Source organism: Nyctereutes procyonoides, unplaced genomic scaffold, assembly GCF_905146905.1.
Source record: "Nyctereutes procyonoides isolate TBG_1078 unplaced genomic scaffold, NYPRO_anot_genome, whole genome shotgun sequence".
Taxonomy (NCBI): Eukaryota; Metazoa; Chordata; class Mammalia; order Carnivora; family Canidae; genus Nyctereutes; species Nyctereutes procyonoides.
Genome location: NW_026575148.1, coordinates 13,121,080 through 13,148,706, shown reverse-complemented (window position 1 = coordinate 13,148,706; position 27,627 = coordinate 13,121,080). Strand labels below are relative to the sequence as shown.

At 47.1% G+C, this 27,627-nt stretch overlaps 1 protein-coding gene and 1 long non-coding RNA gene across 6 annotated transcripts; one reads left to right on the top strand and one right to left on the bottom strand.

The window, feature by feature from the left end:
* Window positions 1-1,884: 1,884 nt before the first annotated feature.
* Window positions 1,885-20,203, bottom strand: MACIR (macrophage immunometabolism regulator). Of its 4 annotated transcripts, none has more exons than XM_055312850.1 (3): window positions 20,064-20,203; window positions 12,645-12,735; window positions 1,885-4,529 (listed from the first exon to the last, which is right to left on the bottom strand). In XM_055312850.1, exon 3 carries the CDS (start codon window positions 4,504-4,506, stop codon window positions 3,889-3,891), a length of 618 nt encoding a protein of 205 aa, XP_055168825.1. In that variant the 5' UTR covers window positions 4,507-4,529; window positions 12,645-12,735; window positions 20,064-20,203; the 3' UTR covers window positions 1,885-3,888. The 4 variants fall into 4 exon arrangements, with proteins under 4 accessions (XP_055168825.1, XP_055168828.1, XP_055168826.1 ...); XM_055312853.1 differs by lacking the exon at window positions 20,064-20,203 and adding an exon at window positions 15,930-19,331; XM_055312851.1 differs by lacking the exon at window positions 20,064-20,203 and adding an exon at window positions 13,207-13,580.
* A 947-nt stretch (window positions 20,204-21,150) lies between these two features.
* On the top strand, window positions 21,151-23,555 carry LOC129501661 (uncharacterized). 2 transcript variants are annotated; one of them, XR_008662782.1, is made up of 2 exons: window positions 21,151-21,900; window positions 23,296-23,555. It is a non-coding gene; the product is annotated as an uncharacterized LOC129501661 (long non-coding RNA). The 2 variants fall into 2 exon arrangements; XR_008662781.1 differs by having other exon boundaries at window positions 23,293-23,555.
* Window positions 23,556-27,627: the final 4,072 nt, after the last annotated feature.

Below are 27,627 nucleotides of genomic sequence, written 5' to 3'. Positions count from 1 at the left end.
GGGGTCATTTAAAAGTTCCCCTAAAGTGTTTTCAACGGTTAAAAAAACAAAAAACAAAACTGTTTTCAACAGTTATAATGGAACAAAACTCTTTCCAAGATTTCTTTTTTAACATTTTGTTTAAATTTTATTGAGACCTCCTTGAAGTAAAATTTTGAATTGAACTGCTAAAACTGAGTAACATGAAATAATATGAATATGAAAATGAAATTAGCCTGTAGATAACTTATGAAAATGTCCCATTGAGACAGATTCTTGCTTTTTTGTTTATTCTATATTTATATGAAGCATAGCTATATATCAGAAGCTTTACTTAATAAAATGGAATATATACTTTTCAGATTATATTTTAATGGAAATTGAGGGCATGTTGTTCTGAGTAAATCTTTCCAAGATTTAAAAAAAAAAAAGTATGCTATAGAGTGAGAAAAGTATGTTTTTTCTCAAAAACTCAAAAAACATTCTTTGTTTAGTGAAAAGGCCAGTTTGCCTTTGTAAGTTAACTTACAGTCTTACGGAAGCTTCCCAAATCCCAAATAATGAAATTATTCAAATAATTATCACAGAGGAGGAAAAAGGCATGCACATGGGCCTCACGTGACAGAGGGAAGGGCCTGGAACAGTCCAGTGTGGGGGTTCTGAACCCGTGTACATTTTAATCCGTCCCCCACACTTCACAGGCCTTTTTCTTTCCTGACTGCTGACTCCAGGAGCCCTGGGGCCAGAGGTACAAACACAGCCAAGGAGAAGTCAGGGCCTCAAAAGCAGCTCCCCCCGGGCCGGCCCCAAGGGTGAAATCCTATCGCCACTTTATACATCAACCGAGCCTCTACAACACGGTATTTTGGCAAAAAAAGAAACCGACACATAAACTTACGTGGTGCTGCAATTCCTTTAAAGGCAGACACTGTAAGATGACATCAAGTGTCTTCTGGCCAGTAGGAGATATTAAACTGAATACAAATGGGGGCGGGGGAAGAGCCCTAAAGTAGACAGAAACCATGTCAAAGGTCTAAAGAATAAATAATTCTTATACATCCTTTTGTAAAACAAAGAACCCTTTCCTGATTGAAGCATTTCTCAAAGTTTGGGTGTTCATTTAAAATCTAAGCAATTCTAAAACTTGAAAAAAAGGGGGGGGCAGGGAAAGAACCTTATTCCCTCACTTGCATGTTATACTTCCCTTCATTAAGAAATAAACCAAGGGTGCCTGGGTGGCTCAGTGGTTGAGCTTCTGCTTTTGGCTCAGGTTGTGATCCTGGAGACCCGGGATCGAGTCCCACATCAGGCTCCTCCCTTCATGGAGCCTGCTTCTCCCTCCGCCTGTGTCTCTGCCTCTTTCTCTGTGTCTCTCATGAATAAATAAGGAAAATCTTTAAGAAAAAAAAGAAAAGAAAAGAAATAAACCAAGACCATGAAGAAGTCCGGGCAAAAAGAGACCCAGGCTAACCTTTTGCTCTTGGCGGGATACCACCTACTACAGGAGCACGACAGGGCCATGGCCTGCAGAGAAAGAAGGTGGAAAGCAGGAGCTGTCCCCACGCATTCTGCGAATTACAGACCCGGAGTTCCAAAACTCTCTTTCTAGGAAACTGATCCTTAAAATTAATTCTCTTTACTAAACCAGATCATCGCAAACGTGCCATATCTCAAACTTCCGTCCCTGTTCGTTTTGGCCACTGAGGCTCATGTGTCTTTCAGTGAAAACAAAACAAAACAAAACAAAACAGCTACATATTTTTATTTGGCAAAAACAAATTACGTGGGTGCATGGGCAGGGGACAGATCTCACAGGTACACAGCTGTGTTTCCCCAGGGACTGAATACATACCATAGCCATGAATATATCCTTTACCCTGAAACGCGAATGAGCACCAAAAGGAATTTTTGTTTTTGTTTTTTTTTTTTTTTTTTTTTTTTTTTACAAAAATGGGGCCTAAAAATAAGTCCTTAGGCAGAATTTTTGAACAGTAACTAGCCTGTTGATGATGGACCTTGTTTAAAGCACCACACAACAATGTGTGTTTACATCACCCTTTTTATTTCATAGTTAGAAATAATACAGTTCCACAGGGTAAATCATCAATAAATAACGGTGTTTAATCATTAAACGTAAAAATCCCAACTCTTTGGCATCTGACAGGATTCTATTTCTTGTCAAACTAGTGACTGTATAGATAGAGTTAATCTTAGTGATCATTCGTCAATACAATATGTTACAAAGGTGCAATTTACCTTAAAATATACAACAGCTGAAAATTTCCAGCCCCCCAAGAAGTGTGATCAAGTTGGTAAGATATGGGTCAACATCCCCAAGGCTCTTTCACGTTGTCTGCCTCGGTGAAAGAATAATAAATGTTGGTTAAGAGTTCCTAGGGTTTCCTAATAACTTATTCTGCTCTAGACAGAGTTTGCCATTCATCCTGGCCGAAGGAAAATCGTCTCTGCACCAGGAATGACCCACTCATTGATAAAAGGCGTTCTTACTTCAGAAAGCAAGGCTGCTAAGACCTAAGAAACTCACGGCCCCCAAACTAAAATTTAAAATAAGCAGGTCTACGCTGCCAGAAATGCCAATTCCGTAATAAATTGCACCTTCAAGAGTCAAAAAAGAAAAAAAAAAAAAAGAAATAGAAATGTTTACAAAAGGTTAAGTTACATACATGTCTCTCAAAATATACTCAAGAATAGTTTGAGCTGTATTTGTTACTAAAGCCAGGGCGTGATTTCTTTAGCAACAAATTAAACCAGTGCAATTGACATAAATTGTTAAGTAATCCAGGATTAACCCATTAAAACTGCAGAAGCACTTTAGGCTCCCACACTAATCCCAGAAACTGGAATTTCAAGGAGCGCGTGAGCTGCACAGAACTTAAACGGAATGACCCGATGCCATGCTGAATGGTGTCACTTCATACTCCGTTGAAGCATTCGGTTAGCAGAAGTCATGAGTCCTTCGATTAAAAATTCATTCACTTACAGAACATTCAGATGCAAACAGTATTATGCCTATCGTCCACAATTAAAAGAATCCTTTCCATTTTAAAGTCGCAGATGAAGTTTTAACTTAGAAAGTAAGCACGAAGGAAACTTTTTTTTTTTTTTTGAGCTTATGAAAACGTCGTATTGGAAACTTTCTGGAAAAAGCTTCCCCCCACCCATTGTAAAATAAATACTTTGTATCCCAAATTTAATTGTATTAAGACACACTTTAATAATGCTATAAAGAAATATTTTACAGCCATAGAGATCAATAACTTTCCATGCGGAAATAAAAAAATTCATTGCTCAATAATACTATTGAGGCAAGTGAAGAAAGATTATTCTCTTGTCGATCTGAAATGTTAAGTTTTTCAGTGCAAAACCAGTTATAAAATATTTAAACTCAATATTTAAAAATAAAAAGTGGTCCAATTCAGCAATGTTCAAGTTCTAAATCTCATAAAACAAATCATTACATACGTTTTATAGTAAAATACAGAGATTAAAGAAGTACTTGAGTACCTTAGTACATTAGATATAAATTTCTAATGGATCATACCAAGTCAGCAACAACCAAGCAGATTAACATTCCCCACCGGAGGGTCAGAATCATTTGCGGATGGTATTGCGGTGCCGAGGCCTCTTCCTCCTAGCTACAGAGCTGTACAAGCCAACGGCCGGCAGTCCGCTCTCCTCGCCAGGTGCGTGCTCTAGGATGATGTGCCCCCCCAAGTCCCTGTGATTTCGCTCCCGCGTTCGCATTCTGGTGCGCACACTGTGTGCGCCCCGGGAACACGTGGCTGCTACAGCCGTCTAGGATGCAAGAGTCCTGTACAGAGTCCCACGGCGGGCATTCCCCAGCCGGGCGCAGGCCCACCTGGGCTGGCCGCCCCTCGCCGCGCCTGCTCAGGTGTTGCTCCTGGCAAACACGCGGTCCCCCCTGAGGGTCAGGTGCTGCAGCTGGTACTGTAGCACTTCCGTGTCGGCTGGCTCCTTGATGCTCATTTTATCCAGGTTGAGGTAGTCCAGAGATTTGGAGTGGGCCCTCTTACCTTTGAGAAGACAGAGGGGCAGGGGCCCGTGCAGGGCCTTGCAAGGTTCGTAGGCCAAGGCCTTGGTGCACTTGTCGCCCGAGCTGGGCATCCGCCGCCGCCGCCGCCCGTTCACCGCCGGGATCTCGTAGGGCTGGTAGGAGCGGCCCCGGGCCTTGTACAGGCGGGAGGAGCGTGCCAGGCCGGCGTCCAGCTGCTTGGGGCGCAGGGAGGGCACGGCCTCGCCCTTGGCCTCCTCGCCTGCCGCGCGCTTATGGGCCAGCTTCAGGAGCTCTTCGCCGGTGGCGAAGCCCACCAGGTAGTTCGAGTCCATGTGCAGGATCTGGTAGCCCGCCACGGTCCGGCGCGCCGGCGAGCAGGGCGTGCTGGAGCAGCGCGGCCTCTCGGGCCCCGCCTTGCCCGGGGAGCAGGCCTCGGGCCCGGGCCCGGCGGCCGGGGCGCTGCGCGGCTCTCCGTTGACGTCCACCTCCATGTCGGGCACCGGGCCGCACACTCCTGAAAGGAAGCAGACGCACACGGTCAGGGCCAGGGCACGCACAGGGAGCGGCCCGGCCCGGGGGACCTTCAGGGCACACCTGCCAGGCCAGGCCAGGCACCTGCGACGCCCTCCCGCACAGGCCTGGGCGGCCGGGGGGTGGCCGTGCCCCTGCACCTGCCCTCCAGAACCCAAGGCCGGGCCGCAGGGACACGGACACCACACTTCTCCACGGGGCCCCACGCGGGACCCCGGGCCCAGCAGGCACGGGCCTCAGTCCGAAGCCAGCCCGAGGGCCACCCGCGGTCCCCCGAGAGCCCGCCACACGTTCCCAACTTGAACATGCACATGTTTGCATGCTTCCCATCACTGGATTCAAAGCAGGGGCTCAGCTCTTCCACCTACAATTGCTCTTTCAGTTGCGTGTGAGGGGCACGGAATGAAAGACAAAAATGGATGGATTTCTGCAAAGGTTCCCATAGGGGCCTAAAAAAATTTTTTTTTTTTTGAAGGCTTCAAATCCCAGTCTTAAGGGAAGGCCCCCCAAAAGTTGCCAGTGTTCTTCCTCCAACGTTCCCCACTGAATCACTAGAAGCAAACCATTTTGTAGTTTAAAAATAAACCCGAAACCCAGTAAATCAGGTCAGTTTTAATACTGAATACATATATAAAATATCAGAAAATATGCTGTTGATTTGCGAGTTATTTTATTTTGTGACACTCAAGACACTGCACTTTTGAACGGTTTCATAGATGCTAGAACGATTCTCAGCAGATGCTGATATTATTCATCAGGATGATCCCATCACGCAGTCTGGAAAAACCTCACTGACGAGAAGTACCACTAACAATGGCCAGGTTTCTAGAAAGCGGCAGTAAGCCGAATTTTGGAAAACAAAATACTAAGGGAAACTTGATCTCTACTTGATCATCAGTTAGGAATAGAAAATACAATTTTAAATATCTCAGATTGCTAATCAAAATCATGTCAAAGAGTAACCAACTTTAAAACGAAAAATGTATTGGAAAAGACTATTATATTAAATAACTCTTATACATCCTTTTGTAAAACAAATAACCCTTTGCTGATTGAAGCATTTCTCAAAGTTTGGGTGTTCATTTAAAATCTAAGCAATTCTAAAGCTTGAAAAAAAAAGGGGGGGGGGGCGGGGAAAGAGCTTTATTCCCTCACTTGCGTGCTATACTTCCCTTCATTAAGAAATAAACCAAGACTATGAAGAAGTCCCCGGGGTAGCATCCTGTCCTCACTGCAATCCACATCAAGAATGCAACTGAAAACTAACACTACACACTACCAAGGAGCCCCGAGATAGAGCAAATGCCAAAGGGATCCGCAGAGATTTACTTACTTCTTGCTCGGAATCTTCCTCTTTGTGGTTAATCAAAATATGGTAGCCCCTCCACCCTTCCAGGTTTAAAGTAAATGCCTTTATTCTATAATATTAATGTAAAAATAAATTCATATTTGATCGTGCGATTCCCTGCTCTATTAAAAGGACTGGGATATTAGGGGACCATGGGCTACCCTGATAAGCATGCGAACACCTGGAGATTTCTTCTCTCATCCACTTTCGAGGGCCCAAGCTTTGTCAAGCTTTATGCTGAATAAACAAATGTTTACACCAGTCTAGTACCTCCTTTCTCACTGATTCTAGACAGCCCAGAAGGAGCACAAGAGGATAGATCAAAGGCCCCCAAGCTACCTAACCCTGACAGGCAGCTACAGGCGGCAGGGGTAGAGGCTCTGACGGGCCATTCTGAAAGACAAGGAGAGGAGGGTCAGCGAGGCTAAGACAATCAGTGCTGTGGGGCAAACCGAGTGCACACACACACCCGGATGGGTATACCCCAAGTTAGAATCACCCATATGGTGACACCCAAGCAATCAGCCCACATTAGGTGACATAGTGGTCTAGGTGTCTTCCAAATCTGGGACTTCACGACAGTGCACAGACCACCACCAGGCACCTTACTGTGTTCTCATCTGGCACATTATAAACTCGCCCCAATCCAGGCAGTCACACTCCGCCCATGCGGATTCAGGTCATAACTCAACCAGAGGCAAGGCTGAACGTCATCCTCTATGCACCACCCCGCCGCCCCCGAGGGATAAAAATCACCAAACAGGGTAAGCGTGTACAAAATCACAATAAAGCCGAGCAGGTGCGGGCTTCTGCAGGCAGGATCATTAGACGTTAGCTCCTACCCTAAACCAGCACTGCTGCCTCAAGGCAGAAGATCAGGAATTCCCAGAATCTCTAGAGGAGGAGGAGAAAGGATGTCAGGATGCAAAGGTTTGAGAGCAAAAGGGAGGCAGAATGTATGAGCTAGAAAATGGGCACCCAGAAAATAAGAACATGGAAGACAGCAGGTGGAGTGACAGATAAAGGAATGTGATGATTCAAATTCCTTCAATTCAAAGAACTGCAATTTGGTGGGAAATGAAACAGATGCCAGGACACTGCCAAGAGGTGAGCAAGCACCGCAGCTTCAGCTTCCAGCAGCCACGATGTCGTAAGAAGACTCACGTGGGTTGGGCAAGACTACCCACTGGGACGTTCAGGCATCTACCTGACAGATAATGAATGATCTCACCCAGACTGTCAAACAGATAAAGACACGGAGGGAGTGTAAGAGCTCTGGAATTTTCAACCAAGGTGTAAGAAACCTACCATTATTTTGCTGAGGTAAACAACACATCCCCTGTGAGAAGACACCACCTAACCACAAAAGTTAAGAATGAGCATTTCCAATACACTCTAGCAAATATTTGGCCTAGTAACTAAGGTCAACACTGCACCAGATTTCTGAATTACAAGCTCAACTGTACTGGACAGAAAAATGCTTGTTTGAAGTATTATATATACAGCTGCAACCCTACTGAACTTCTCATGAACAACCCTGAATTCTGGAACTGTCTGCACATTTCAAAAACATCAGTACTTCTGTTCCAAACAGTAAGACAGTCTCAAAACCAACAGCTGTAAGGTGGCTTCATTGGTTTCTTCAGTGTATTGTCAAATGGAGGAGAACATCCTGAGATCTTAATATTCACGTGGGAAAGTCACGGTGCAACCACCCAACTCGTGCAAACTGTTTAGCTTTTTTTTATTTTTTTAAAGGATCCTTTTTACTTATAAACTGATTGCCCTTCTAAAGAGTCCCCGTGCGCATGACGAAGAAAGCTAGGTGGTGGCTGCCGTTCAGGAAAGAGAACGCTGACTGGCAACTATCTTGTTTTCAGCTAGGTGGAATGCTGACTAAGCAGCATGCCCTCCAGTCTTCGATGTGACCAAAAGCAAACTTCTTACGCTATTAAGTGCCTGAGAATTTCCCGACTGGATTTAAATCCTGGAGCAAGACCCTGGGAGCAGTTACAGCATCAACTTCCTCAGGTGATCTCTTAAATGAGCAGAAGTAGTACAGGAGCACATGTGAACAAGTCTAGCTACTTCCTAATTCTGCAATTCTACGAAAGAAAAAAGAAAGAGAAGAGAAGAGAAGAGAAGAGAAGAGAAGAGAAGAGAAGAGAAGAGAAGAGAGAAAAGAAAAAAGAGGGAAGGGAAGGGAAAAAGGAAAGAAAGAAAGAAAAGAAAAAAGAAAAGAAAAGAAAAGAAAAGAAAAGAAAGAAAAGAAAAGAAAAGAAAAAAGGGACACTAAAGACGGAGGTACAGTATTTCACACAGCAAAATTTCTTACTGAAAGCACTAGACCAGGGAGGGACACATGGGTGGCTCAGTTGGTTAAGCCAACTCTTGATTTTGGCTCCAGTCGTGACTTCAGGGGTCGCAGGATCGAGCCCTGTGATCGGCCGGCACTGGGTGTGGAGCCTGCTTACGATTCTCTCTCTCTCCCTCTGTCCCTCCTGCCCCACCTGCTCACTTGCTCATTTTTTTCTCTAAAAGAATAAATGAACAATAAATAAAAGCATGGATCAGGAAACATGGCTATCATGACTGCAACTGGAGATGGCCTGTGTTTAGCAGAATATTCTTCATATTTTACTGTGAAAAATCTGTTTATAGGTTCATTATTCTTAACAAACCATTCGTGACTAAGCGTTTTGTTTCCTACCTAAAATAAACCGTGCCTCACAAACGACTACTGCCAAGAAGAAAGATTACAAAGAACTCTTACAAATACCGCAAGTATGTGCAACAGGCGCCCACTCCCACTGCATCAATAAGAATAAACACGAACTGGGAAGTTAGGCACGATGCTAACTTCTGCAACTGCTGAACGCGAGAAATCAGAGAGCAACAAGATCCTTAGTGATCCCGTTAGTGATTTTCGTATGTAGCTCAAAGCAAAAATAAAAACCAGAAGCAGAAAAAGTGTTGCTAGTACAATAACAGAAGCAGCAAAAATTTCTGTCCATAGAAGAGTCTAGAACAAAAACTACAAAGAGAATATAGAAAGGTCCACTTGTAGTTGACTAAAACTTTGAAAAACTGAGCTTCTTAAGCAAGTTCCAGGAACATGTATGATTTTTAAAAAATGGCACGTCAAGGTCCTCAACATCAAATTCCTTCGCAATCTGATCCGTAACAAGTGTAATAACATATACTCACAAAGCAGGAAAGCTCTGACAGTGTCCCCAGGTGCCACCGGAGTTCTTTGAACTATAGGAGAATTCAAAACTAAACAAGACTAGAAAAGGTAACGCCTCAATATTTGCTAGAAAACTGTGCATGGTGCATATTTTAAAAACATGGGGTACAGTGTGCAATTAGGAATTTTGGCTGCAACCAACGCCGCCAGGCCCAAACCACAGCACGCATATAGGGGAATCTGCTCCACCATGGTGAGCACACTCAAGACTGTGACCTCCTGTGTGAAATCTGCTCAGCTTTGAACAATCCCCAAGAGGTCCAACTTCCCAAGTGTTTGGCACAAGGAACATTTAAAAAACGTTCGACTAGATGCCTCGACTCCTTAGACCAACGAGCTCTGAAAATAGCCAAGTTTCACAACCACCATTAACAAAGAACTCTTTTTGAGAAGTACTGCATTCTGGGAATTTTTTTTTTTTTAAATCGGGCTTATAAAAAAAAAAGTCATCATCAGTAATCAAAAAACTTGTTCCATATGCTTGAACCGTTTCTTAGTCACACACAGCAATTCTACTTAAGAGAAAACATATAGAACTGTCTAAATATACAGAACAAAAATGTCACCATGTGAACAAAGTCCTTTTCAAGAAATGATCCATTTGGAATAAAGCCGGCTCTTGGCAAATGGTCTCCTAAGCTTGACTATTGTTAATCTAGTAATATCTAGAACCACCCAGTTTCAATGCCAGAATCATCTTGGATTTCACTTGTGCAAAGCTTCTGATGATGAAAAGAGGACCCTGAAGCCGCGAAGGCAGGGGCTTGCCCAGAGCCTTGCAGGCATCCTGCTTCCATCAACGTCCTCACGCTGCGCTTGCTGCACATGGTTCCCATGGTTCCCCAACATCATCCAAGGAGCTTCAGGAAATACTGAGGCCTGTGCTCTACCTCAGATCTGTGATTTAATTCATCTGGGGGCACAGTCTAGACTCTAAGGTTTTCAAAAGGCTTCCAGAAGATTCTACCATGCAGACATGTTTGTCACTCCTCTAAGTCCCTGCCTTTTGTTTTATTTAAAATCAGTGATTACTGTCATACCAGTGGGTGCATTTCCGGCTGCTTCAAATTGCTAACAACCCATCCGTAAGCCTTCTAACTTACCGTGTCTAAGCCACTGGGGGCTTAAAAAGTATGTGGCAATCAAACTTGTTAAAACAGGATATAAAATAAAAATAAATCACTTGATCTTAGCCAAAAGGCCGAGAAGCGATAAAATAAAAATAAATCAGCACTGATTGAGAAGCAGGCCCCTCTATCTGCACACACCTTGGTACAGTCACTTTAGCTTCTCAGAAGCCTGTACCGAGGACAGCCCTTTGGAAAACCAGTTTTGCAATTACATACACAGTTAAATAAATGCATGTTACCCCACTTACCCTACTGGTAGGTATTTACCTAGGAAAAATGAAAATGTATGTTCACACAAAAGACGTTCACAAAGACCTGGACCTGAACGTGAATGTTTTTAAGGGTTTTTTTTTTTTTTTTTTCATAATCACCAAAAACTGGCAACAATCCAGATGTCCATCAACAGGGAAATGGGGACGCCTGGGTGGCTCAGCAGTTGAGCAGCTGCCTTTGGCTCAGGTCATGACCCCAGGGTCCTGGGATCCAGTCTCACATCGGGCTCCCTGCAGGGAGCCTGCTTCTCCCTCTGCCTGTGTATCTGCCTCTCTCTCTCTGTGTCTCTCATGAATAAATAAAACTTTTTTGAAAACCAAAAAAAACAAAGACCACAGGGAAATGGAAAAAGAAACTGCGCTCCATCCATACAACGGAGTATCACTCAGCAACAAAAAGGAGCAAAGTAGGATCACAACAGTGAAAGCAGCACACAGAAAACACTACATAGGTGTGATTCGATTTACATGACATTCTGGAAAACTAATGGGACAGTAATCAATCAATGATTGACAAAGGGAAGAGGGGACACACTATAAAGGGGGGCAGGCAATTTTAGGGGGTGACTACAATATTCTATATATGGACTGTAAGGCACATTCCACAACTGGATACATCTGTCAAGACTCTTCAGACTCTATAAAAGGGTGAATTTTACTATATACAAATTATACTTCAATTAAGTCTGACTTTAAACATGAAACAAATAAAAAAATGAAACAAATAAAAAAGAAGCCTGTCACATACTTCGGTCAAACGCTTGACCGTCCTAATTTGAAAATCCTTTAAATTACGTGGTCTGGGAATCAGAAGGAACTTTGATGGTTGTTCAGTCTACGTGTGAACACCTCCAATGACAGATAACTCACTACTCTTGAGTTGGTTCATTTCACCTTTTGCAGCTGTGCAAAAGATATAGATAAAGATACAGATATAACTATATCCATAGTTACGTTTATATACTTTTGTATATATGTGCGCATCTGAAGAAAAAGATACAGATGCACACACACATTCCTGCAACTTCCACCCACTGCTCCTGGTTTTGTGCTTTATTTAAATTACATGAGTTAATAACTCCACCACATTATTCCTTACTGAGTATCCTCTAAATGTATTTTGTACTTACGAGTTTTCAGACGTCTTGCTTTTTTTCCTCAAAACTGAAATTTTAGTAATGTTCTCATTTTCTCAATGTTTTAAAATGCACTGTCATAAGCCTGGTACGCTGTATCCACCTAATGAAACAAAAGTGTCTGGTTCTCCCCATCATTCTTTTGGCTGACTGCTAATCTGGAGGTCACTTATTATGAAACTAGATGCTTTTCCAGACTTTTTTTTTCCCAAGGACTTCCCCATCCCCACCCCACGGATTATGATCACCCTAATTCAAAGCAGGGACCGACAAAGATATTCCCCGAGTAGAAGGAGTCCCCAAAGCACGAACTCACACTAATTTTTAAAATGCTAAAAAGGTACAAAGATACTTATTCAATTGTTTTCACCTTCAAACCACAGAGTCACATGGATAACCATGTCAGCACAGATAGAGATGACACACCAGGAAAAAAAAACAACTAAAAGACAACAGCACTGCATAATTTTAACAAGTTTAAATTCAAGGTGTAATAAGAGGAAGGTCATACTGGCAGTGAACTGCTATATGACCAAGTGCAACTGATGCTCCCTTAAGTCACCCGTTTGCTACTCTTTACATATCATAACACACAACAAGGGCTTTTTGCAGATTTTATTGCCAATCTCTAGGGATTAGTGTTTTACTAACATTTCCCCAAAATCAGAGCAATAACCTCTTACCTAGTCTATTTTGAAATAGTATTCCATAAAACCACCTTTATCTTACAGGAATAAGATATAAGCTCCCCCTCAATCAGTAAGGCCAACCCCTTGAGATAATAATGTTAGCAATCTGCAGCAATACTTTCAGCTCTCATCATTCAAACTTTCATAATTGTAGTAGATATTTTTGCAGCAATATTCCAACATCTCACGTTCATCTGTTTATGCAGTCCTTAAAATGCATGATGATAATAGGTTCACACAACTGGTTAACAACAGAAAAAGCAAAATACAACTCACCAGTCTAAATCCCAGAAGATGTCACCGTACAATGTCCAATGAGTCCCAAGGGAACACAGGCATAATATTTTTTTCTGCTCTACTCCAGATACTAAACATGGAATATAAAAATAAGCCTTTAATTTAACAAGTAACGCAACTCAGAAAGCAATGATAACAATTCTAACTGCAACACAAGATGAAAGTAGCAGGAGGTGCCAACATCAGGTCCAGGTTATAGGGGATCCAATATTAATTCATTTAATTAAAGCAGTCTGACTCTGTTCAGCTAACGTAAACTTCATACATTTTCTCTGGTTTGTTCCTCTGCATTCTGCTGCTGACTTTCTACCTGGGGATGAGGTGCAGCTACCTGGACTAAACAGAGACACGACATTTGGGGGCTGAAATGTAGGTGATACCACCCAGGTCCCCTCCAGGTACTGGAGAGGCTCACCGCATCGTATGAAAAAAAATAACACAAAGGTTGGGGGGGGGGTCACAACAGGTTGTGGCCTGGCCTTGCTGACAACTGTGCCTCTTGACATTGCATGAAGAGCAATACTTGGAAGGAGGACGAAACCTTTCTTCCTCCCACATACGGTTGCTCCGCGGATCAAGAGAGATGAGGCAGGTGGACGCACTCTGCGAGCTGCAAAGCCCTTTAGGGACCAGCGATGTCATTGTGATGCAATTAATTTTTGGGGTCTACTCGTGTCAGCCCTACAATAGCCACAGGAATGTGCTTCCTAAGAGTACTCGGAGGCAAATGACTGCAAAGGCCTTGGAGAACACTTGCTCGTCCCTTTTTTTTTTTTTTTTTTTTTTAAAGAGAACACCACTTCGGTAGAGTCACCCCGTAGAGTCACCCCATCGCCTAAGATTTTGAGCATCTCCTCTGGGCCTTCCCTCGCCTGGGAGGTGATGACAGGAGGACCCCGGGGGGCACCCCCGGCCCCTCCCCGACCGCCCCCCCTCCCGGTGCCGGCCCCCCTGGGTCACCACGTCAGCATCTCCAGCTCAGGGAGCTGCTCCCGAAGGCCCGGGTGCCAGGAGACACGGCTGGGGGGAGGGGGGTCCCACTGCCCGTGGGCCTGGGGGGGCCCGTGAGCCTCAGGGAGGGACCGGGTGGGGGCGCCGGGCCGGGATGCAGCTCCACCCCCCCCTCCCCCGCCTGCTCCGCTCCTCCCACCGGCCTGTGTCCTGCAGCGGCTCCCGGGCTCAGAGGCCCCCGGCTGCAGGACCCCACCCGCTGCAGGACTCCAGCCGCGGCACCCCCCGGCCGACCAGCTGCCACCGAGCCTGCGGAGGCTCCGCCCCCCGGCCCCGGGCCGGTGCAGCACCCCTCCAGCCCCCCAATCCTGCAGCCCCCGGTCCCGCAGCCCTGCAGCCTCCCACAGCCCCGCAGCCCCGGGTCCCGCAGCCTGCACCTCCCCAGGCCCCCAATCCCGCAGCCCTGCAGGCCCACAGCCCCCACAGCCCTGCAACCCCGCACCTCCCCAGCCCCCCAATCCCACAGCCCTGCAACCCCGCACCTCCCCAGCCCCCACAGCCCCGCATCCCCCCGGGGGCCCAGCTCCGCAGCCCAGGTGCAGCCTCCCCGCCCGCCCAAGCCCCGGGGGCCGCTTGTTACGCGGCGACGCGGCCGGGAACTGTCCCCTCTGGTCCGCTGGCGTCACCGAGTCCCGAGTCCCGCGCTCTGCTGCGAAGCGGCCCCGCAGCCCCGAGGGAGCACAGGGCCGAGGTCTCAGCTGGCGGCTCGGGCGGGGGCAGCTCCAGCGGGGCCTGTGCACGGGGCAGGGGGGGGGCACACGCCTGCAGGTGACCACCCGTCGCCCCTCCGTCCCAGGCCCGCGGGGAGCCCGGGCCGGCTCAGGCCATGTGGGGACAAACATGGGAGCAAGCCGCGGGCCTTTCTCAGGGCCGCCTCCTCGGGCAGCGACAGTGATTGCATTCAGCCCTTCAGAAATTCCCATAGAAAACCCAGGAGCAGGAACACTGCAGAAATCCGGATCTGTCTTAATTCCAAGTAAAAAACAGTGTTGGAAAACACTGCAGAATCACACTGCCGCCATCACCCGATGTGTATTATGTCTTTGGGGACGTTCTCTTCTTTTCAAGCTTTTCAATGCACCAAAAAACTATTATTTTCCAACTTTTTTTTTTTTTTTCAAACAGCAAATGAAAAATCAACCTAAAACTTCATTCTGGATTTGAAAACAGAGGAGCCTTAAAGTAATTATCCAACACTTGCCCTGGAGCTACTGTGGAAGTCTAGGAAATGGTCGGTAATTTCATAGTAAACAAAGCGTAGTAACTGATTATCCCTGTTATAGCAGTGCCAAGCCAGAAATAGAAGACAAACACAGAGTCCAGGGAGCCACCCAGGCGCACCGAGGTGCAGGAGCTCCACTGCCTTTCTCATTTTTTAGTCATTGCTCACCGCTTACTTCTGTGCGTGGAACCACCTGCTATCTGTGCACAGGGGCGAAGAGAAGAGGAAAGATGATGAAAAAAAGGAAGAATTAAAAGCACAAGACCAGACACTAGTATTAAGAACAAGGCTTCTTGGGGATCCCTGGGTGGCTCAGCAGTTGGGCGCCTGCCTTTGGCCCAGGGCCTGATCCTGGAGACCCAGGATTAAGTCCCATGTTGGGCTCCCTGCATGGAGCCTGCTTCTCCCTCTGCCTGTGTCTTTGCTCCTCTCTCTCTCTCTCTCTCTGTGTGTCTCATGAATAGATGAATAAAATCTTTAAAAAAAAAAAAAAGAACAAGGCTTCTTAAAGAGATCGCCTATAAAGGAATCTACTTTAAAAACAAAAACAGTAAAACCAAGAACAACAACAACAAAAACTACAGTAAAGGCTTTATCCCATCTCCTACGAGAAATCAATATAATCGTAGTATGAAAGTTCCCAGAGACCGGGCTTTCTAATAAGAAGAAACCAATATTTTTGAACACCTGCTTTATGCCAAAAGCTGTAAGCAATTTATAGCTACTCCGCATGGAAAACACTACCCCCCCTTTGAAAGTATTCGACCAAGTAACACACTATTTGAGAGTTAGAAGAAGAATCCGAACGCCTACCCGTCTGACTCCAAAGCCCACGGGCACTGGCATAACAGGGATGACGAGTGAATACACTTTGTTTACTACGAAAGTACCCACCATTTCCTAAATTTCCCCTTCGGCTCCAGAGCAAGAGTAGATCATCACGTTAAGGTTCCCCTGCGTTCAAATCTAGAATAAAGTTTCAGACGGCAATGACATTTTTAGAATGCTTTAAAAATCTATGAATCTCTCACACTTGCAGCTGATTCTGGCCAATGTTTTGATCATGAAGGCTTGGCAAGGCATCAGCGGATCTCCTCTCAAAGACGGTCGTCAGCAAGAAGGAAAGGAACTCATGAGAAAGGCTTACAGGATGGACTAAATGCTTTGCAGAGACACAGACTTTAGGAAGCAGAGCAGGAGCTAGAATATATGCTTCTTCCAGCTACAAACAGCTGAAACGAACAGAAAACCCTGTGACATTCTCCCGGAAGCAATGAAAATAGGAAAAGGCGAGCATGGCCAAGGTCTTCCCGCAGGCCTCTGGGTAGGCAAGCCTTGAGTGACTAAGCAAAAGACACCCAACAGAGGACTGCAAATGAAGCTTCTGCAAATAGAAGAGTTTGCAAACATTAACTAGGAAGCGTGTCAAATTTCCCAGGCAGGGTGATAGATATCAAAACAGGTAAATAAAAGAATGTCTTTCAAAAGTAGGGTGGCCATATGTCTCCGTTCACAGCCAGGAACGCGGCATAATAATTTATAGCACCCCCTTTATCTCTCAAAAGTGTCCCAGTTTGACAATTATACTGTTATCCTACTCTAAAGTAATATTTAACAATGAAAAGGCAATGAATTAAAAGACTAGGAAGAAAAGGAATGGAAAGAGACCCTTCTGCTTGCACAGTAGTGTCCCATACAGATCTGAGTAGTTCACAGGGTGGATCCACTTGGCCATTCAATTATTCATTTACTCACATTCAACAAGATTTCTTGAGTCTTACTATATCCCAGCATTATACAGGCACTGGGGCAAATACAAAAAGTGAAGCTGGAGACCAGTCAAAAGGAGAGACAGACAGACAGACATGGCAATACATGGAATTCGAATACACAGAACAGTAAACCTGAATGGTACTGGGAACCCAGAGAAGGGAGTGTTTTTCCCTCAAACACACTCCACATGGAAGTGTTCATGCCCACACAATATCCCTGCATACAAAAAACCCTAAGTATCAGACTTCAGCACAGATCCACTGACAAAATAGCCATAAGAGAAACAATGAATGGACAGAGAACAAACTCATGGTTGACAGGAGGTGGGTGGGGGATGGGCTAAATGGGTATTGAGGAAGACACTGGTTATGATAAGCACTGGGTGTTCTATGTCAGTGAAGAATTACGAAAGTCTACTCCTGAAACCATTATTACACTATATGTTAACTAACTAGAATTTAAATAAAAAATTGGAAGAAAAAATTAAAAAAAAAAATTAGGGGCACCTGGATGGCTCAGTCAGTTAGGCATCTCTCTCTTGATTCCAACTCAGGTATTGATCTCAGGGTCGTGGGTTCACACCGTGTGTTGGACTCCACCATCAAGCCTACTTTAAAAAAATGTTTTTTTTTTTTTTTTCCAAAGAAAATTAAAATCTATCACTTCCAAATCAGATGGCCGGCTATAAATATGAGGCTAGCAAATAGCCCTTGTGAATTCTGGTAAAGTCCCACGAGTCATTGAAGATTATATGATGGGAAACAAGATAAATTTTAGGCAAAGAAAAATGGTAGGGTCTAAGTTCTGGGTTCTAATTCTAGATCCCCAAACACAAGGGGAAAAAAATGGAAAGAGGCAGTATTTCTCAGGGTAGCTATTTTTTTTAAATATTTTATTTATTTATTCATGAGAGACACAGAGAAAGAGAGACAGAGACACAGAGGGAGAAGCAGACTCCCTGCAGGGAGGCGACGTGGGACTCGATCCCAGGACTCCAGGATCACACCCTGGGCTGAGCCACCCAGGCGTCCCTCAGGGTAGCTATTTGAGGAGAGATCAATAATTTTAAAAAGCACTTGCAAAAAAACAGGGATTTTTAAAAGTTGCATTCAGACTAATGAAAATATTTTTTGACCACTCATCTCAAAGATTAGCCTAAAGACAAAGACAGAGACCAAAACATCTTTCAAGTAACAGAACACTGAGCAGCAACAAAGTGGTTTAACTGCCAAAGATACAACACACACAAGAGCAACACAATGCTTAGCTGTACCTACCCTCCACCCTCCTCCCAGGGAGGACTTTAATCTCACTTTTCTATTTGTAACTCATAAAAACTAAATCATCAATGATTTTTAAGAAGAGTTTTGGGTAGGGTGTGACTTTTCCGGAACCATCCTTGATCTTACAAGCAAATCATTATTAGCCTCACCAAGGTGGTATAGACAACACACAATTGGTTCAGGAAGACGCCCCCCCCCCAAAAAAAAAGTCTTGGTAGTATCAGTTCTCTTCATAGTAATCCCCTGAAAGTACAGCATTCTTTTTCCCTCTACATCTGCTAGTAGAAATTAAAGCTAGATCACCACTGTTGTCTCACCATTATGAAAAGTCACCCTTCTACTTTTAGAAAAAAAACATTTGGTTTCACTACAAATATGACTGCCAATAACTGGAACCGCAGGTCTACAGGCAGGCTTTACAAGAAACTTGCCTCCTAGGAAGCATAACCGAAATGGGACAGGTGCACACGGTGGAACTGGCTGACCTTCCACCGGGAAGCTTAAATCCAGAAGCTTATTTTGATAGGCTGGTGACGGAATCAGAGCTCTCTCTGGAGGAAAAAGAGCTGATTTCCTCCCCCCCACCCCCACCCCAGGATAAAAAGCAGCAACAGCAAAGAAAATCTCAACCCTGTTTATACAGTTTTGTTACTCCCACCGCACTACGTACTTTTAAGGGTGTGCAAGAGCTCTCCCGAGGATACAAAATCATACAGAGAAAGCGAACAAATTCGCTGACCATCATGCAAGGTCAACAAAAACCCCAGACATCTTACGTCCTGGAATAGTCACTATTAACCAGTCGCACTTGCAATGCACTAAAATGTGGACAGAAGCATATTCTATGCTCCAATCTCATCCAATCAAGAGGCCTCTGGGCCCGTTAACCCTTCTCGTTCATCCTGGTCATTTTGTGAAATGCAGGATGCATACACAGCTACATGGCAGAAACACTGAAATCTGTGAAACAGGCCCTGAACATCATCGCGTTGGCCTAAGTCATGGTCCTGAATTAGCAGAGTACCCCAAGCTTCTGCAATGATGACCCAGAGTGGGTTTTGAGACCTCTAAGAAAATAAACTTGGGGGAAGAGATCATCTCCATCTCCCTTAGTGTGTAACTTCCTCTACGGGGTGAAAAAAAAAATGCAACAGCTAACTACTCTAAATCGTTAAGGCGGCTCATCTGAGAAAAACCATGTCAGTCGAAGAGGCTGGTAACGTCAGAAATGCGGTGCCAGCAGGGCCCTCTCGTAAGGGCAGCGGGCGGGCGTGCAGTCAAAGGCTTCAGCCTCCATGCTTTCTCCAAGGATCACAAAGTTCCAGCCCCGGTTTTCCGTGGGCACAGCCACAGCCACACACACACACACGCACGCGCACGCACACTCTCGGCCTCGGGGCTCCGCCACGCAGCCCTCGCCCTCCCGGGGGCGCGGCGCGGCGAGGCAGGCCGACCCCGGGGATGCGGCCCGTCTGCAAGGGGACCAGGGCAGGGCCCCCGCGGCCTCCGCCAAGTCGGCGGATTCCACCGCCCGAGAGTTTGGCGGCTTCACAATGGGGCCGCCCGCCTGGCCCCCGGCCCGGCCCGGCCCTGCGCTCTCCTCCCGCCCCAAGCCCGCCCGCGACAGGTGGGGGGGACGCCCGGCGGCCAGTCCGCGCCGCACCCCCCCCCCCCCGGCACCGGCCCGTCCGCCCCGCGGCCCCGGCGGCCCCACGCCGCGCGCCCCCGGCGCACGCCCCCGCACACTCGCCCGCTGCACGCTCACCCGCTGCACACTCACCCGCTGCACACTCACGGCGCCGGCCCCACCCCTGGGCCGAGCAGCCGCGGCTCCCCGCACCCCGCTCCCCGCACCGGCCCCACCCAGCTCCCCACACCCCGGCGTCCCGCCCGCCCGGCGCCCCAGGACCAGCCCCCCGAGCCCCGGGCCCGAGGCCGCCCCCGCCCCCGCCCCCCGCGCGCCGCCGCCGACACGAGGCAGGGAGGAAGGGAGGAAGGGGCGGCGCCGCGACCCGCCGGGCACCCGCGCCCCGCAGCCCGCCCGCCGCCCGCCGCCTTCCCTGCGGCACAAAAGGCTGCAGGCGGCCCCTCCGGCCCCGCGCGACCTACCGGCGGCCCACGGCTCCGCCGCCGCGCCGGGCCCGGGCCTCGGACCGACCCCGGGCGGGAGGGAGGCGCGCCGGGGCCGCGGCGCACGGATCCGGGCACAGGCCGCCGGGCGCGCCAGCCGCGGACCCGCTCCTCGCCCGCCGCGCTCGCCGCCAGCGGCCGCCCGGCCTCGCCCCGCCCCTCCGCGCCCCCCCGCGCCCCGCCCCCCCGCGCTCCGCCCTCCGCGCGCCCCCCGCGCTCCGCCCTCCCCCTCCCCCCTCCGCGTTCCGCCCTCCGCGCGCCTCCCTGCGCCCCCCCCCCGCGCTCCGCCCTTCCCCTCCCCCCTCCACGCTCCGCCCTCCGCGCGCCTCCCTGCCCCCCCCCGCGCTCCGCCCCCCGCGCTCCGCCCTCACGCTCCGCCCTCCGCGCGCCTCCCGCGCCCCCCCCCGCGCTCGCCCTCCCCCTCCCCCCCTCCACGCTCCGCCTTCCACGCACCTCCCTGCGCCCCCCCCCGCGCTCCCCCCCGCGCTCCGCCCTCCCCCCTCCCCGCGCCTCCCTGCGCCCCCCCGCGCTCCCCCCCCGCGCTCCGCCCCCCGCGCTCCGCCTCCCTCCTCCCCCCGCCGCCCGCCACGCTCCGCCCTCACCCCCTTTCCTCCGCGCTCCGCCTTCCTCCCTCCGCCCTCCGCGCTCCGCTCCCCGCGCTCCGCCCTCCCCTCCCTCCACGCTCCGCCCTCCGCGCGCCTCCCTCCTCCCTCCTCCTCTTCCCTCCGCGCTCTGCCTTCCTCGCCCTGCGCTCCTTCCTCCTCCCTCCTCCTTTTCCCTCCTCCGTCCTCGCTCCGCCCTCTTCCTTCCTCCCTCCGCGCTCCTCCCTCCTCCCTCCTTTCTCCTCCGCGCTCCTCCCTCCTCCTCCTCCTCCTCCCTCCCCCTCCTCCCTCCCCCCTGGGCTGCACCCCCTCAGCCGTCAGCAGCGAGCCCGCCTCCGCGCGCCGCCACCCAGACACCCCGACGCAGGGGGCGGCGAGGGAAGGGCGCTCAGAGGCCTCAAGGGCCGGCGGGGCGGGGCGGGGCGGGGCGGCTGCGGGCGGGTTGGGGGGCAGGGGTCCGACACCCCGAGCCCGGCGGCACTCGCAGGCCTGGCGGCTGCGCGGCTCAGCCTCAGGGCCTGGGCGCCAGCACCCTAGCCGGGCCAGAGCCCCAATCATTATAGGGTCCGTCACGGAAATTGCGGGCCGAGGGGAATTCAAATTCAGATTCCCATGGAATCCACCACTTTGGGATCCTCACCCTTGATCTCTTCCATTCTCACGGGGAGGCTTTGCCTGGACCGAGCTTTTCTAGCCTCAGGTCCTCGGCGTCGCCTCTGCCCAACGAGTTAGCAAACTCCGGGGTAAGAATGTGAGTATTTGGCTCTCACTGTGTGGCCGGCCTTTGCTCAAGCTTTGCAGAGTTGCCCCTCTTGACAATTCCGTGATCGTACTTACCAAGTGCGATCCACCCTTTAAGGATTTGGGAAGTGTCATTCCCTTGAGGTCACACACCTAGTTAGTGCCTGAGCTGAGTCTGAGCCACAGAATTGCTTATAAATGTTCAATTCACGTTCCAGCCTCAATCCAAGAGAGTTTGTTACTGTTGTTTCTTTTTTTTTTTTAACCTAAATACCTTATCTGAACATAAAAGGCATAAACTTGGTGTAAATTAATACAAATGTAAGTAAGCCTTGGGTCAAAATTGTCCCAAAATCTGCATACGCCTCTGGTAACATAAAGGCAAGTAAATCAGCACAGCCCTGTTTCAACAGAGTGATGCCCGTGGGCTTCTACGCTAGAAGACGATTTACACCACCTTGCTGTGCCCTAAGGTAAGTCTGGGAAGGTAGAGGGAGAAGGAAACTTTGAAGAATATTCTCTAAGGAACAGTTTGAGAAAACAGAAATTACTTCATTTCCAACACTTGGTATGTATGTAATTTCGCAAATATAGGGCCTGGCCCGATAGACTATGTATTGGCTCCCTGCCTGGAGCCTGCTTCTCCCTCTGCCTGTGTCTCTGCCTCTCTCATGAATAAATAAATAAAATCTTTTTAAAAAGAAAAAAGAAAAGAATAAATAAATGAATGGATTTTTCTTTTTTTTTTTTTTTGCATCAGTTATCTCAGATTAGAATCTGACACAGTAGGGAATTATTCTGATGATCATTCTCATAAAACCACTTCCAAAATATTGTATATTAGGAAATGTCCTTTTGTACTGTCCTGTCTGAAATCTTAGAACCTTTTCGGGAGAATAACTTGTACTTGCCCTTTGCTCTAGAAGTTTGGCAATGTTCTTTGGCCAAAAGCAATAAAGTGCTGGATTGCCCTTAACTTGATGAGGCTCACGGCTAGCCCTCTTGAAGGGCTTGTCTCCAGATTGCCTCGCTCTCTGGGTGGTGCGTCCATCCCACCTTTGGCTTCTCACCCATCAAAGTTTCGGTGGATTTCTGAGTAGGGCAGAGAACACCTACCTAATAAACCAGTTCATGAGGCAGTTAATGACCCATAATAACAGTCTGTGTGGCCCCTCCGCGACAGGTCTCTGCCACCTAAAGACTGGGACGGGGTACTGCTTGGTTCATATCTGCGATGGCTCAGTAGGCCTGTGGCTGAGGGGAGGTGGGGAATGCAGAAGCTCTTCGCAGAGCTTGTTCGGGTTCTGTGAAAATCTAGTCAATCTACCAAGAAAAACGCCATGCCTACAAACAATAGACACAAATGTAGCAAAGACCTTGTGATCTGAAAGGCCTGCATCTGAGGAGTCCCATGCTCAGTGTCAAAAGGTCCCTGGTGTGACTTCCATCTTTGCCTCAAGCCACCTTTTCCAGAAAAGTCACTTGGAAGTGATGGTTGTCTGGGAAGGCTTATATTACATATGGACATAACAGTGTCACTTAGCACGCAGCCTGAGAGAGTAAGATGGGTAGGTTTGATAATAACACAAGGCGAGGGATCCCTGGGTGGCTCAGCGGTTTGGAGCCTGCCTTCAGCCCAGGGCGTGATCCTGGGGACCCAGGATCGAGTCCCACATCAGGCTTCCTGCACGGGGCCTGCTTCTCCCTCTGCCTGTGTCTCTGCCTCTCTCTCTCTGTGTGTCTCTCATGAATAAATAAATAAAATCTTTAAAACAAACAAAAATAACACAAGGCGAATATAAACTACAAAGCCAAGCATGTAAGAAATGCATCACAGCCTTTCCTCTAAACCCATTTGTTTCCAGCAGGGGCTAACCGGGCAAATGGAGACCACTTCAAGTATTTCCTATCAGACAACGAAACTCAAGGAAATGACCTCAGACGACACAAGAACTCAGGAGCTGGGCAGCGGTGGGTGAGGTTGTGCAGAAATGAGCAAGCATGGCCCCTTGCTGGAAACGGAAAGGGAGGAGACAGAGGGACTGGGGCCCAGGGGCCCGGCAGGATGGCCAACCTGGGAGCTGTGGCCACAGAGGAGAAACAGCTACTGCCACAGAAGACATTTATGGCAAGTGAAGGGGGGATCTGTGCTATACCTTTTCTTCTCCCCCACCCTCTCATCTCCTGCCAGCCAAAAGTAGGCCCCAGCCACCATGAGAACCAGGGAAACACCCTTCAGGGCAAGGGCACGGAATGTGCGTCTGAGGGCAAACAGGCCCTGAGTCAGCACATCTTTATATTTCACTTTCAAGGCTTCAGTCCTTCTTAAACGTTTTTTCCCCACTCCCATATAGGGTCAAAGATCCAAGAGTTCCATTCCAGGCCATGGGTAGGTGGGGATGATAGTGAGTAGGAGGAAGTCCTTTGGTTTATATGCCTCCATCCACAGAGTTTTTTAGTGTCCCTTCCCAGAGCTACCACCTACAGCCACACGCTGCAGTGTACAACTTGTCCATAGATGGGATGGCCCTGTCCTACGCACTTGAACCTTTAGGTCTCTCCTCCTCCAGCACCACAGTTGGAGCCAGAAAGAATATTTCTAAGGTCTCGGACTATCCTGTTAAGCCTCACACATTATAAGTCATTTGTATTTAGGGTTCTTTATCAAATATATGATCCATAAATGAAAAAAGAGATGCATCTCGTGCACATTGCTGAAAACAAAGCACTAGTGGCTCCATTAATATTAGAAAACGTAGACTTCAGATCAAAGAAAACCGACAGACAGAAAGGGATATTATAAAGTGATTAAAATGATCAACATACCCAAAAGACTAATGTCTAATGCACCAAATAGGAGAGCTGCAAATTATGTAAAACAGAAGCTGGTGGATCTGAACCAAGCATTACGCAAACATACAATTATAGGTGGAGACTTCAGCCCCCCTCTATTAAGAACTGGTAGAGCAACTAGACAATAAGTCAGCAAGGATCAAAAGCATCATCAATCAGTAGGATGTAGTTGACATCTCTGGAACACTCCATCCAAAAACAGAAGGCACAATCTTTTCAAATGGACTACCATGGACTACCAAGAAGGGCAATACCCTGGTTCATAAGTCAAATCTGAACACATTTAAAATAAATGCGGGGGATCCCTGGGTGGCTCAGCAGTGTAGGGCCTGCCTTGGGCCCAGGGCATGATCCTGGAGTTCCGGGATTGAGTCCCGCATCAGATTCCCTGCATGGAGCCTGCTTCTCCCTCTGCCTGTGTCTCTGCCTCTCTCTCTCTCTCTCTCTCTCTCTCTCTCTCTCGAATAAAAAAATAAATAAAATCTTTAAAAAAATAAAATAAATGCAATCATACTACATCTACTCCAACTACAATAAAATCAAACTAGAAATCAGTAACAGAAAGAAAACCAGGAAATGTCCAAGCACTTGGAACAAAACACCAAACTCCTGCACAGTCTGTGAATCACAGAGGAAGTCTTGAGAGAAATTTTTAAAATATATTTACTTAACTAAATGAAAGTGAAAATGAATTTCAGAACATGTGAGACAGGTAGAGCAATATGGAAAAGGAAATTTGTGGCACTGAAATGTGTACATTAGACTAGAGGACAATCTCCAATCTTAAGAATCAGAAAAAAAAAGAAAAAAAAAAGAAACTCAAAGTAAGCAGACAAGAAGAAATAATGAAGATCAGGACAGAAATCAATGGAATTGAACCAGAAAAACAATAGAGAAAATGAATGAAGTTGAAAACTGATTCTTTGAAAGAATCAATAAAATTCACAAATCTCTAGCAAAGCTAAGAAAAAAAGAGAAAATCCAATGATCAAAAATCAGGATTAAAACAGAGGATGTCACTATAGACCCTACAGACATTAAAAGGACAATAAAAAATACCAGGAACAACTCTATACTCATAAATTTGACAACCTCAATGAATTGGATCAGTTCCTTGAAAACTATAAACTACTACAATTTACCCTCTATGAAGTAGATAATATGAACAGCCATGTAACTATTAAAAGAATTTAATTCATAATTTTAAAACTTCCAAGAAAGCAATATTTTGGCCTAGAGAACTCCTGAAAAACTATCATACATTTAAAGAAGTTAATACCAACTCTGCGGTCCCTTTCAGAAACTAGAAGAGGAGTGAACACTTTCCAATTCATTTTATGAAGCTAATAGTACCCTGATACCAAAGTCAGAAAAAGACACTATTTGAAAAGAAATCTACAAATATCCCCTGTGAATATAATTGTGAAAAACTCAACAATATATTGGCAAATAAAAATCAGCAATATATAAAAAGAAGAAAAGAGAAAGAAGTATACACTATGAGTGAGTTTATTCCAGGGATGAAAGGGTAGTTTGATATTCAAAAATCAGTGTTATCAGGCAGCCCAGGTGGCTCAGCGGTTTAGCACCACCTTCAGCCCAGGGTGTGATCCTGGAGACCCAGGATCGAGTCCCATGTCGGGCTCCTTGTGTGGAGCCTGCTTCTCCCTCTGCCTGTGTCTCTGCCTCTCTCTCTCTCTCTCTCTCTCTGTGTGTGTGACTATCATAAATAAATTAAAAAAAAATTTAAGGGGGGCCAGGGGTGAAGGCTGTGATATTGCACCATAGAGAGGACCCTGTGGCACCCTACTATAGGTTACCAAGAGGGAATCTGGGTAAAGGGTTTATGGAATCTCTCTGTATTATTTCCTGTGACCGTAAAATAATTCAACATAACAAGCTTTAAAATACCGAAGGAATTTAAACGCAGCACATCTGCATCTTGATAACATATCTCGAGAAGCAGAGCCAAGAAGTGGAAAATAGGAGTTGCCCCCAGGGAGGAAAAGATGATGTCTGGGAACCGGAATGGTAGGTAATTCTTTTAGTATACATTCTTTTGTATATGTTGAATTTTAAATGATGCAAAATTAATGCCTATTCAAAGAATAGATTTTCACATATGCGTTTTGAAATTCTTCAACCAATCAAAGCCTGATGGTTTCCAGTTGTTAACAGTTTTGATTAATCTCTTAATTTTCTATTCAGAAACTACGTGAAGTGGCTTTTTTTACCCTCCTAATCAGTAACCTCGTGCGGTATTACAACTTCTTGTTCTTCCTAAACACTTAGCCCAAATCCTTCCTTCCTTCCTTTTTTTTTTTTTTTTTTACTTATGAAGATTCACTTTAATATGCTCTTTCTTTTCCAGAACAAAAAGAAGTCTGGGGCAAAATCCGCGTTCCCATTTGTTACTATCGCTGACCACTTCCTAAACTTCTATGTGAGCACCGGGGCAAGAACTGGATAATTACCTTAAGATTCCACTGCTTTCAGATCCAGAATGACATTTTAAGTTGAATTTTTTCCTTTGGTGTTGAAAAAAAAAACAACAGCTGGGAAAATACAACTGACCCTTGAAGACCATCAGTTCGAACTGCACCAGCTCATGTATACAGGGGTTTTTTAAAATGTGGATCCGGTACAGCACTGAAAATGTATTTTTTCTTCCTTGTGATTTTCTTAACATTCTCTCTTCTCCAGTGGACTTTACTGCAAGAATACAGGATACAATGCTACATACGCAAAATATGTGTTAATCGGTGGTTTATGGTTAGGTTAGGCCTCTGGTCCCCCACAGGCTCTCAGTAGCTGCGTTTTAGGAGGTCGGAAGGTATGTGCGGATTTCCGTGGCGGGAGGTTCTTCTAGGGTCAGCTGATCGTTATTTTCGGTGCATTGAAAAGCTTGAAAAGAAGAGTGTGTCCCCAAAGACATAACACACATCGGGTGACGGCGGCAGTGTGATTCTGCAGTGTTTTCCAAAACTGTTTTTTACTTAAAATTAAGACAGATCTGGATTTCTGCAGTGTTCCTGTTCCTGGGTTTTCTATGGGAATTTCTGAAGGGCTGAATGCAATCCCTGTCGCTGCAGGGAGGAGGTGGCCCTGAGAAAGGCCCGCGTGCTTGCTGTGTTACGCACTAGGTACCCCTCGGAAGCAACTTATCCTGTGATCTTAGGACAACCCCCCCCCCCCCCCCCGCCTCGAGAACCAAAGCCCACCTGGACTTTCTGCTGAAATTCCCTTCATGTTGTTCCAGGGTGACTATCTCGTTGAAAACCCGGCTGGGACGGTTCCACTTTCTGGATTGCGCTCCTTGGAGAAAGGGGATGGAAGCAGGGCCAGAG

What these genes read in the sequence shown, in the direction of transcription:
- MACIR (XM_055312850.1), bottom strand. Translation starts at nt 4,506, where the DNA reads ATGGAGGTGGACGTCAACGGAGAGCCGCGCAGCGCCCCGGCCGCCGGG.